Raw genomic sequence first — 12,255 nt, forward strand, 5'->3', positions numbered from 1 at the left:
CGTCATATCTGTAAAAACACAAGTATGTATTTGCAATGCCCGAATATTGAATCTAAGCCATCCAGTGTAGACACGGTAGCTTTGTTTTTCCCTTCTTCCTTTGAAGTGATAGTTGAAAAATCATCTTCTAAAATATTTATAACTGAAAATTCGCTGTTTTTTTTTTGTTATTTTGATAGATCTTTTTGTTTCGTACAATGAACTTTTAAGTAAATCATAATAACATAAATAGTACTGGTGTCAGAATTCATCACTCGTTGCAGTATGTATTTCCACCACTCTTATTCCGTTTTTAAATTAATGCGACTCAGCAGAGTCGCATTAATTTCTGCTCATTACGGTCACTGTACATGTGATCGAAATATACGGTTTATTTTGGGAATGTTATTATCACTGTCTAATAAAAGAATTTATGCCTATTCGAATCTTTATTTATCATCATGGAAAGCCAGTATGGTCTTCAAAATTACTTTCCCTCGTATGGTATAGTTAATGACACGAGACTGCAAACCAAGTGCAAGTTTTTTCACGAGGTTAAAAAACCTAAACTGATGAGTACTCAGAAAAAATCATATTGTGCAATACCCAACTAATCTATGAATATTTTCTAAACGCAACGAAAAGACCTAGTTACACACAACGAAGAAAAATCAGTGGATTAAATTCGGTGCTCCAGATCTAGAAAGAGAAGACACATACACATGAAAATTGGATGATTTTACAAGCAATGTGCATATTTCGATTCTGAAAATTAAGAAATCTTTTCCGCGCCACCCCAACACCTAGTTGGTGGGGCGCTTCGCGCCCCCCCAAGCCCCCCCCGCGCGCGTAAGTCGTTACGCGCCATATTAGTTATGCGCCATTTTAGTTGTGTCCCTGTGTCCCACCTGTGAATATAGATAGATTTATATATGTGTTTCAAACTACGCAAAAATTGCGAATAAACAACATTCTTGGCTTTCCCATTGTCTGTGCATATGCAAAGCCGTATGTACTAATAATGACGTCATATACAAACGCTCTTTTTACAAACAAACAAACATGCATCCACATAACTCGTTTTTATATAGATAGATACAATACAAATTAACTGCGTAAAACTTGCGAATAAACAACATTCTTCGCTGTCCAATTGTCGCTGCATATAAATACATTGTCAGGTTTACCGACCCTCGAACATGCAACGTACAATTGTCCATGGGAAAAACAATCAGGATTAAGATCTATACCACATTTTTCTAATGATTGACCTTGAGCTTTGTTAATGGTGATTGCAAATACTAATCGAATTGGGAATTGCAATCTTTTAAATTGAAAAAGCAGATCCGTTAGAATCATGGGAATGCGAGGAATAAGAACAGCCTCACCCTCATAAGGCCCTGTCAAGATTGTGGCCTCTATTAGGTTTTCCATTGTTTTTTTTTACGGCAAGTCGCGTGCCATTGCAAAGCTTTGGTGGGTTGATATTTCTTAAAAGTATTATTGGTACGCCTATTTTTAGTTGTAGCACGTGTGGTGGAAACCCTGAAAGATCTATGGAATTTAAAAATTCAGATGGATAATTAACCGCTTCATTTGGTTCCAAAATGGCAAGCATTCATTTCGTCTGCAGGAGTTAAACTACGTAAAAATTGCGAATATACAACATTCTTGGCTTTCCCATTGTCTCTGCATATACAAAGCCGTATGTACTAATAATGACATCATATGCAAACGCTCTTTTTACAAACAAACAAACATGCATACATACAACTCGTTTTTATATAGATAGATAGATAGATAGATAGATAAAATACAAATTAACTGCGTAAAACTTGCGAATATACAACATTCTTCGCTGTCCAATTGTCGCTGCATATAAATAGATTGTCAGGTTTACCGACCCTCGAACATGCAACGTACAATTGTCAATGGGAAAAACAATCAGTACTAAGATCTATACCACATTTTTCTAATGATTGACCTTGAGCTTTGTTAATGGTGATTGCAAATGCTAATCGAATTGTGAATTGCAATCTTTTAAATTGAAAAGGCAGATCCGTTGGAATCTTGGGAATGCGAGGAATAAGAACAGCCTCACCCTCAAAAGGCCCTGTCAAGATTGTGGCCTCTATTAGGTTTTCCATTGTTTTTTTTACGGCAGGTCGAGTGCCATAGCAAAGCTTTGGTGGGTTTATATTTCTTAAAAGTATTATTGGTAGGCCTATTTTTAGTTGTAGCACGTGTGGTGGAAACCCTGAGAATAATATCTCGAGGTAAAAACTGATCACCGACCATAACGATGGCCACTTCGTCGATAGTTGGAGCATTGTATCTACGCACATGTTGGCCAGGAGGCGTTTTGTCAGCGGAAATAACAATTTTATGCGTATAAGTAGGCATCAAATCGATGGCTGTTTTGAACAGACGCACTAAATTATTATTTTCGTGGAAAAGATGTTGTAATTGGGAAACGATTGTCCTTTCAATGTTGGGAGAAATTTCGCAACGTGCATTCAATTCAGAATTTCTATCACTGATGAAGTACAATTGTAAAAATTTATGATTCTCGCCTGAGAATGGTAGAAGAGACCCTGCTCTATGATAAATTTACCCTTTTACTTTGAAAGTAGACATAAATTGATCTGGATTTTCAATTTGGGCTCCAAACGACGTCATTTGGAAACATGAGTTGTATTTTCTGATTCATTTATATTCCATATGTCCCGGTGTCCCGGTCGTCATTTATATCCCCCTGTTTTATATCCCGCTTATTTTTCAGTTTTTTCCTTTTTTTAGTTTTTTTTTTACTTTTTTAGTTCTTTTAGTTTTTACGTTTTTTGGTTTTTTTTTAGTTTTTTAGATGAATTTTTTTTTTAGTTTTTTACCTTTTTTTCTTTTTAGTTTTTATTGGTTTTAACCTTTTTTTTAGCTTTTTATCTTTTTTATTTTTTTTTATTTTTAATTTTATTAGTATTCTTTTTCTCTTCTATTTTTCATTTTTCCTTTTTTTTTAGTTTTTTTTAGTTTTAGTTTTTTAAGTTTTTTCCTTTTTTTTAGTTTCTTTAGTTTTTTTAGTTTTTCGGCTTTTTTATTTTTTTATTAGTTTTTAGTTTTTTTGTAGTTTTTGCCTTTTTTTAGTTTTTTCAGTTTTTTTTTAGTTTTTAGTTTTTTACCTTTTTTAGCCTAACCAGGATTTGAACCTGGGACCTTCATTCTCCGTTCTGACACCCTCTCTCACCGAGTGACTACTCCAGCATGTTCATTTTGGTGTTTTAAATGGTATATTATTAACCAAATTAATGTGTTTTACAATATACTAAGCATCGTCATAACAAAAATGACGGCAACTAATTTCATGACGTCAGCCAAAACATGACGTCACCTGATCCACAGATCCACAGACCCACAGACAGACAAACAACTTATTTTTATATATATAGATAAGTTGTTTGTTTGTGTGTCTGTCGACTGACGTCATGTTTGTGTGTCGACTGATGTCATGTTTGTCGACTGACGTCATTATAAGGATTGAGCTGTATGTCGTCATGAAGTTGTTTGTCGACTGACGTCATGTTTGTCGGCTGACGAAATTACAGACCGGGACACCGGGACACAAATGACGACCGGGACACAGGGAATATAAATGACGACCACTCAAAGAGAAATTGCAAACTGGGACACCGGGACGCAAATAACGACCGGGACACAGGGAATATAAATGAGGACCGGGACACAGGGAAACAACTACAACGGTTACGCCGGGGGGCACAGGGTGGACATATAAATGACGACTGGGACACAGGGAATGTTCGATTAGCAATCACCATCAACAAAGCTATCATTAGAATAATGAGGTATAGATCTGAATACGGATTGTTTTTCCCATGGACAATTATATGTTGCATGTTCAAGAGTCGGTAAACCTGACAATCTATTTATATGCACAGACAATGGGACAGCGAAGAATGTTGTATATTCGCAAGTTTTACGTAGTTAAAAACATATATATATATATATATATATATATATATATATATATATATATATATATATATATATATATATATATATATATATATATATATATATATATATATATATATATATATATATATATATATATATATATGTATATATATATATATATATATATATATATATATATATATATATATATATATATATATATATATATATATATATCTATATTCACAGGTGGGACACAGGGGCACAACTAGAATGGCGCATAACTAATATGGCGTGTAACTACTTACGCGCGCGGGGGATTGGAGGGGCGCGAAGTGCCCCCACCAACTAGATGGTGGGGTGGCGCGAAGCGCCACCCCAACAGCTAGTATATATATATATATATATATATATATATATATATATATATATATATATATATATATATATATATATATGAGATTTACCTTCATCGTCATCAGCATCCATAATGTCTGAACAGCAAATTGAGTAGCAAATCAGAATGAAAAAACCAACAGGCAGGCCAAACAGAACAGCAGTTAGAATCGGGTTACCCCTCCACATATCTTCCAAAGAAATTCTGGCTTGAAAATACGTTCTCTGGATTCTAGTAAATAGACCTGATCCTCCTTCAGCCTGAAACAAAGATTAGTGTGCAAAAATGAATAGGAACTATTCTAAACGTCCATCTCCAAATAAAGCTATCGATCATTATGTGTACATTATTAGATAAATAAACTTCAGCATTTGGATGGTAATATGTACCGGATTATCGCTTCCTGGGTAACGTGAATATTGCAACGATCTTTGGTCGATATTGCAGACACGTGATCAGCCTTTGATTTTCTTTCTTCGGTATCGACGCTGTTCAATTCCTCCAAACTTTGAATATTATTTCCAAGAAGAATTATTTCTTCAGGAAAATGCGACACGTTGCTTATTCAGAGAACGGTCTTTGCAATCAAAACAAACACTGTTCGCTATTTCCTGACAATCAAGTTGCCAACGTTTTTAAACAAATCATGTATTCAAGCTAAACATGCGTTACGTTAACCCAAAATATAAAACCCTTTGAAGGGTATGAAACACAATATTTTGAGCATGATACACGATGCTTAATTACAAGTCACTCTCTGCGATAAATGTGAAAAGAAATGCTTCTAAACCTCAAATAAATATCAGAAACAAATAAAAGGATAGTTTAAATGGAACTGAAATGTGCAATAGTGGGTAAAAACTTTAATAAAGACTGTGAATAAATGTTGAAAAATATGTAATCAAACTCATTAAAGCCCGCATTTAACGACTTCAGTTCAGGAAGCCTTTATAAAAGAAAAAAAAATCCAAGCTCTAAACGAAATTCGGTATATTAGCAAAAGAACCAAAAATCCATTGAAACTGAGGTTCAATATAGTGCAGGTCCCCAACGTTGAATGTAATCTTCTGATAAGAGATTCCAATAAAATGAAACAATCTTTTTATTCAAATATCTAGCATATGACCTAGGCCCATACAACTGAAATTATGCTCCAGGTAAAAGTTTCTGAATTTGGTGACGCTGCTGCCTTAAATGTCGCATCTGAGCGTCCTTTTTTATCATATTATATCGCTGTTTTGCAATGGTAAGGTCAATTTTGGCAAAAAGCCGGTAAGGCGACTAATATCCTACGTCTGGGAGTAAATTTAAGATGATTTTGACCCCATAGCCAAAATATCTGCTTCGGATAATTAGCCTCAAAATTTAATTTCGCAGAACAATTCTTGTTGGCATAAGCCTAAGTATCGAGAGACCAGCGACTTTGCCGCCGGTCACCGACAAGGCTACACGGCAGGCTTATATATTGTGACTCTCATTATTGCTTGTCTTTTAACTACAGACAATGTGAACTTCTTCTTCATGTCATGGTGTCACCACAGAATCGATATGTTCACCATGTCCAACAGAAATTCACAATGGGAAAAATACAAATTCTTCCTTAAAATTGTCGCCTATTTAGATCCTTCTAGTGGCCAGAAATGTCAATATGACAGTTTTAAGACGAAAAGTGTGTAGCCGATTTTTAGAAAAATCTATAAAGACATATACCCAATGATTGCTCGTTTACTTAATTTAAAAAAGGCATATCATTCTGACAATATGATGTTTTGTTGGTAGTTGTCAATGCTTCCTTCCACACAGCATTATACGTTCGTCGTTCATTTTCAAGTGGTAGCAGAACTTTTAAGCTACGGTGTCTTCTGATACGAGAAAAGGTCGTGTACAACACTTCATGATTAATAATAGAGGTACTGAGGTTGATGCCAACAAATTCGAAAGCTTGACCTTGCTACTTATGTATAGTCATAGCAAATGCAGGACAAAGTGGAAATTGATATCGAAATGACAATAAAGTCGACCTTCAATGCATGGCTTATACAGGAATATCATCAACTTTATTGCCGTTTCGACTAACAACACACAAGACCTCTGGCTTGGAAGTTCCACTTCCCTCAAATTCAATTTCCAGCCTAAAACCTGTTTCATACCAAGCTTTTTGATTAAGTCAAGTGGAAGTTATCCTACTTTACGAAGTACTAATGTAATTCGAGTATTGCTTACGAAATATTGATCGTTTTTTCCATCGCATATATGGAAAACAAAAATTTTCCATCTATGGGAAAATTTTAGTTGCTGCAGGCGATTTTCGACAGTGTTTACCAGTTCAACCCCAAAGCAACCACACCGAAACACTTGAATTGGCAATAAAAAGTCATCTTCGAAGTATTTCAAACATATTTCCTTAGAACAAAATATGGGGGCTGATCCTGAACAGGAAGCATTTGGAGAGTACATCCCGGTCTTGAGATATGGCAATGTTCCCAAAAATGACTTCAATGAAATTGAATTACCGGAAGATATAATTTCCAGTAGTAATTTAATTAAGGAAGCATTTGGAGAATGTGTATCAAATCAAAATTTCACTTACTTGTAGGGTCTCGTTATTTTAGTTTTACTCAACAAAGTTAGTAAAATCAATACAAAAATTGCCAATTGCCGAGGAAATGAGAAACGAGGAAATGAGTTCACACCAAATTCATTTCATACTGCATATTTGCAAGCTCGTTACTCCCAAATAAAGAATTTACTTTTTCCCTTGAATTTTTTAGTTTCTTATTACTTTTTCTCCTTGCACATGTTTTTTCCTTTATTACCTGTATGCTTCGCCTTTATAGTTTCAATCCACCACCCGCTACTTCAGCCCACTTGTAAGGATATTGTGCCCATTTGTAAAGATATTACATGCATTTGTTATGTGTGATTTCTCTTTCCTTTCGAATTCTTCTATTCTTAATTCAGTTATCTTTCATCAGCCAAGTAGTGCTGGTAAACAAGAGGCACACACATTTCACCTTCTACTTGAATCTATGGTTAATTCTAGTTACAATTATCACACTACTATTGATTACTGTGATAAAATAATACCCTTACTGTCTTTAAATAGTAGCTTCGATGTATTGAAATCGTATTTATGGTCTGATAGCACATGCCCTTTTGATGTAGTAGGCTTAACAGAAACATGGTTATCTGATAGTGAAAATTTAACAGCTTATGATATGCATGGCTATATTGCTGTTCGTATCCCTAGAATGGTAACGTGCTCAGGGGGTTGTTCTTTATTTATAAAATCTGATATTTAATTTGGTAGACAATCTGACCTTGAATCTTTGTTTACATCAGCAGCGTCTAATAGTAGGACGATTTATTCTCTTGTCATTGATCTGAAAAGCCTGTTTGCATGGGATACTGTTTGTTTGTTTTATAAGCCCCCTCCTTTTCCAACATATCTGTTCTGCAATTTGCTTGACCAGCTTTCTTGTGTTGAGTCTTTCTCTGAAAGATGTGTTTGTGTGTGTACCCCATTTATCTATTATTATTTGTGCCTAAAAATGAGACTGCTGTGGATTAGCAAAAATTTCTAATAAAGAAATTTCTAATTTAATACATAGTCATTAAAGTAATGATTAGTCGAGTGTTCTTGAAGCTAATATTGTTGAATGTAAAACGAGTTTATTTTTGTGTCATAGGAGAGCTCTGTTAGAGAAGCATTTTCCTCTTAGAAAGAGGCCAAGGGATTCTACATCCAAATGCCATTGGATGTCTAGAGGTCGGATTAATGCTACACATATGACGGCGTCTCTGTTCAAGGCTTCATGTAAAAGTAAGACAGAGGATGATCTTTTGAAGCATAAACATTATAAAATGTGCCTACTTCATCAGTACGTGCAGCTAAAAGCTCTATTTTTCGCGTCGAATTGACGAGTGTAAGGGGAACTTGCGAAGGATTTTAACTATAGTTAATGAAGCACTTTCCAGCAAGAAACTTAAACAGTTCCCCCCATGTCATTACAGGAAAGCTGATGATTCTATAGGAGACAAAAATTCTTCAGCGAGCGCCTTTAATTCGTATTTAACCAAACTTCCTTCGGTTCCCATTCCGCCCCAGGGTAGAGTAAGTAGTTTTCCACCTAGCAGAAAAGTCATTTTCCTTTCCCCATTCAGTGATACAGAAATTTCTAGTTTTATTTCTCAGCTTTCAAGTAACCGTTCAGTTGACAGTTTTGGTTTAATTAATAATGTCCTTAAAAAAAAAAAAATTGGTCAGTTTGTTTCTAACCCCATCTCACACAAGACTAACCTCCCTCTTTTTCTTCTGATGTTTTCCTCATTTATTTAACGTAGTTAATGTTGTACCTTTGCATAAAAAAGGTGATTCATCTCTAATTACATACTATAGACCTATTTCTCTTCTTCCCGTCATCTCCGAGGCTGTTGAAAAAGGAGCGCATCGTGGAGGGCTCCGGAGTGATTGCATGCAAAGTTGAAATGTCCCAATAGCTTGTAAATTAACGCTTGCGTAGTTTACAGCATCTTTGTAGGTTTTTACAGGTTTTGTGCCACAGCTTGCTGGCGTCAAAGAATACAAAGACTCTGGTCTTCTAACTTAGCATTTCTTTCTTCTTCATTCTCATTTTTTACTCGTTCCGATTCTCGCTGTCACTTGTCTTCTAACCGTGCAATTCCTCCTTCTTCACTTTCATTTTGACTCGTTCTGTCTTCTAGCCGCATGTGTCTTTGCTCTTCACTTTCATTTTTGACTCGTTCTGATTCTTGTTGTCCTTGTCTTCTAACCAATACTCTCTTTGTTCTTCACTCTCTTTTTTAATTCGCTTTGATCCTGATTATTGTAAGTATTCTAGCCGCATCTTTCTTTTTCATTCTGGGTTTTCATTATTTCAGACAATGCCCATGCCTTTGCTTTAACTGCCTACGTTGGTCTAGTCTTATTTGATGGCCAAATCATTCATTTTCACTCGTCGTGAATTTATGTTGTTTGGTTCGTTCTCTTGGACCCATCACGTTTGATGCTTCGGGTGGTCAGACAAAAATTTAACTTTTTTTTTCATTTGTAATAATTATAAATTTGTCCTTTTCCAGTCGTGCTTTACTGAAAACTATATGTCTCTTGAACAGTCTTGGAAAGTACAAATACAATGAAAATGAATATTTTATGTAGATTGATATTAATTGTTGAAAGATTATCAGTTCAAGACTTAATTTCACAATAATTCGTTTTCGGCGATACGCCAATGACGCAGTAGATTTTAGGTTTTTACAGTTAAGGAAGGGAACAGTATCTAAACTCTTGTTTGCAGTGACACTATATTTTTCTTTAACAGTGTTGGAAAGAACTAATAAAATTAAAGTGAATACTTGATGTATAGTGATATTAATTGCTGAAAGCTCATCAGTTCAAGTTTTAGTGTAATTTTAATGTTTGTTTTCAACATTAAGTACAAAAGAAAATATTTATAACATAATTCGTTTTCAGTAAAGGGCCAATGACGCAGTACGTTTTAGACTTTTACAGTGAGAGAAGGAGGCGATACCCAAACTCTTGTTTGTAGTGATTTTTGTTCGTTTCAAGCTTGATTTATATATTCAATTTAAGTTTCACTGTTTTTAAGATTTATTTATTCACTTATATTAGTATCTACTGTATGTTTGCTTGAACTGATTGTTTATTTTATTTCTATTCGTTTTGGGTTTCGTCTATACTTCAATAGCAAAATATTTTTTTTCCGTTTTAAGCTTTATTTGCATATTCAATTTAAGAATTAATCGTCTTCAGATTTATTTATTCATTTATATTAATATTTGTTGTATATTTTTTTGCTATGATTGTTTTGGGTTTAATTTGTTCTTTAATAGCAATTTCTGGTTGTTTTGAGTTTGAATTTTAACAAGTATTTGTGTCTGCTGATTTTAAGTTTAATATGGCCTTTACTTTTCTTTGAAAAAAGTCTTTTTCGGAAAGTTTTTAAAAATTAATTTTTGTTCATTTTTCATTGCAAAAGGTCTCAAGTTTAAAAAGTTCCTTATTTCAAAATCAAACTTTCATCAAAAAATCAAAACTAGTATCAAAGTAACAATATCAAAATAACAATATCAAAGTAACAATATCAATATATTTTTATAAAAAATAAAGTAAAGAAAACATCAAAGGAAACAAGGTATCAAAATAAACAAGAGGCAGCATGCATAACCGAGACGATACAAAAAAGAGCTGTAAAAATTATACTGGGACAAAAATACTTAACATACGAGGCACTAAAACAACTCAATTTAAATTCGCTCGATAGTCGGAAGTCTACATATCGATTTGGACTAAATTGTTTCAATTCCCCGGCTCATCCTGGTCTACAGCCCGACCTTGAGAGCTACCTTACTGAAGGACCAGTCGCTAGATTCCGACAAATAAAAAATAATTGTCCACAGTTAATGACTTACCCAGCCTCTAGTACCGAGAGATATTGCAAATCATTTGTCCCTTATTTTATCTAGTATTTAATAATATTACCTTGAGAAATATTTAATCTTTGATGCAGTTTATTTCAGGTATTTGCCTGTGAGTGTTTTTGAATATACCAAACATTTATATATTTAATTATTCTGAAACATTCTATAAAAACAGTCGCTATTTAGTCGTGAAAATAGGTTCTTGAATTACAATATTTTTTTTTTGACTCATTTAAATTTACTGATCTTGAAGCAGCATTTGCTGCCTTTTTGTGTTGCTGTTTATTTGTTTTGGATCTTTTTTTGTGTCATCACATACTCATGTTAGCTCCAGTTATTACAGTGAATAAAATATATTCTATTCTATAACTTACAGTCCTTCCACCGAAGTTGCCAAGTAAATCACTAAATTCAAGCATCAAAGTAAACAAAGTATTAAAGTAGCAATAAGCAAGTTCCATAACTAAGAGCTATTTCCCGGGACTGGGGAGGGGGAATAAGAGACCATCACCCACAATTAGTATATAGAGCTATCCTCCTATTTGCGCTGCAACTAGGAGGGTATTCGGAGGTCGGGCTTGATGATAGGGGGTGGACAGGTATGGCTGTGCACAACCTTCCATCGGTGGCCCTGTTTTCACTAATCTTAGTGCACAGCTAGCAACGCATCCATGAGATCTAGAATCAAACATGCCATCTTTCTTAATAAATAACCTGACAAAAGGAAACTATAACTTTCAATCTCTAATCATTTGAGTTTCCTTTGAAGTGTATACGACCACCTCTTCCATGAAAAACCGTTTTTCCCCTGGGCATAAGTTAAAACCTTCCTCCAGGCTAAAGGGGAGGCATGTTGAACCCAAGTAGTTTGTCATCTGGTCGTTGGATTATTTCAAACTTAATGGCTATTTCAAAACTTTGATAAGATACATTTTGGGAAAAAAGGGTGTGGGGGAGATGCCCTCTGATCACTGTTGATGACTCTTAAAAGGTAACTAGAACTTCAAATTTCCGATCAAATAAGCCATCTTTGAAGTTTATACGACCATTCCTTTCATTAAATCTCAAATATCCCCGGGGAATAACAAACAACAATTGCCCCACGACTCTAGGGGGGGGGGGGTTGTGTCGACCCTGGAGTGTTCGTTATTTGATCTTAAAAGTACTGTGAACAAAATGGTTTTATCAAAATTTTGATCAGATGTATTTGGGAAATGGAACTTTGGGGGGAGGGGGTGGATAGTTTCCCTCCAATAACTTTGACTCTTATTAAGGGCACTAGAATTCTGATTTACAGTCGAGTGAGCCCCTCCGAAGTTTATACGACCATCCCTTCCATAAAAACCTCACATACCCCTAGAACATAAGTTACAACCCTTCCCCTGGTATCGGGAAGGGGGGGGGGTTCACGTTGACCCCGAAGTTTTGTTATGTCATCGATTGATTAT

At 34.9% G+C, this 12,255-nt stretch overlaps 1 protein-coding gene across 2 annotated transcripts in view; it reads right to left on the bottom strand.

Moving 5' to 3' along the window:
* Positions 1-12,255, bottom strand: part of LOC136033022 (protein disulfide-isomerase TMX3-like) — a 145,893-nt gene that overhangs the window by 11,526 nt on the left and 122,112 nt on the right. For both annotated transcript variants that reach the window (XM_065713572.1, XM_065713571.1), the window contains one exon: positions 4,416-4,605. In XM_065713572.1, the coding sequence (XP_065569644.1) occupies positions 4,416-4,605 (190 nt within the window). The remainder of the gene's footprint in view (positions 1-4,415; positions 4,606-12,255) is intronic.

This window comes from Artemia franciscana, chromosome 11, assembly GCF_032884065.1.
Source record: "Artemia franciscana chromosome 11, ASM3288406v1, whole genome shotgun sequence".
Taxonomy (NCBI): domain Eukaryota; kingdom Metazoa; phylum Arthropoda; class Branchiopoda; order Anostraca; family Artemiidae; genus Artemia; species Artemia franciscana.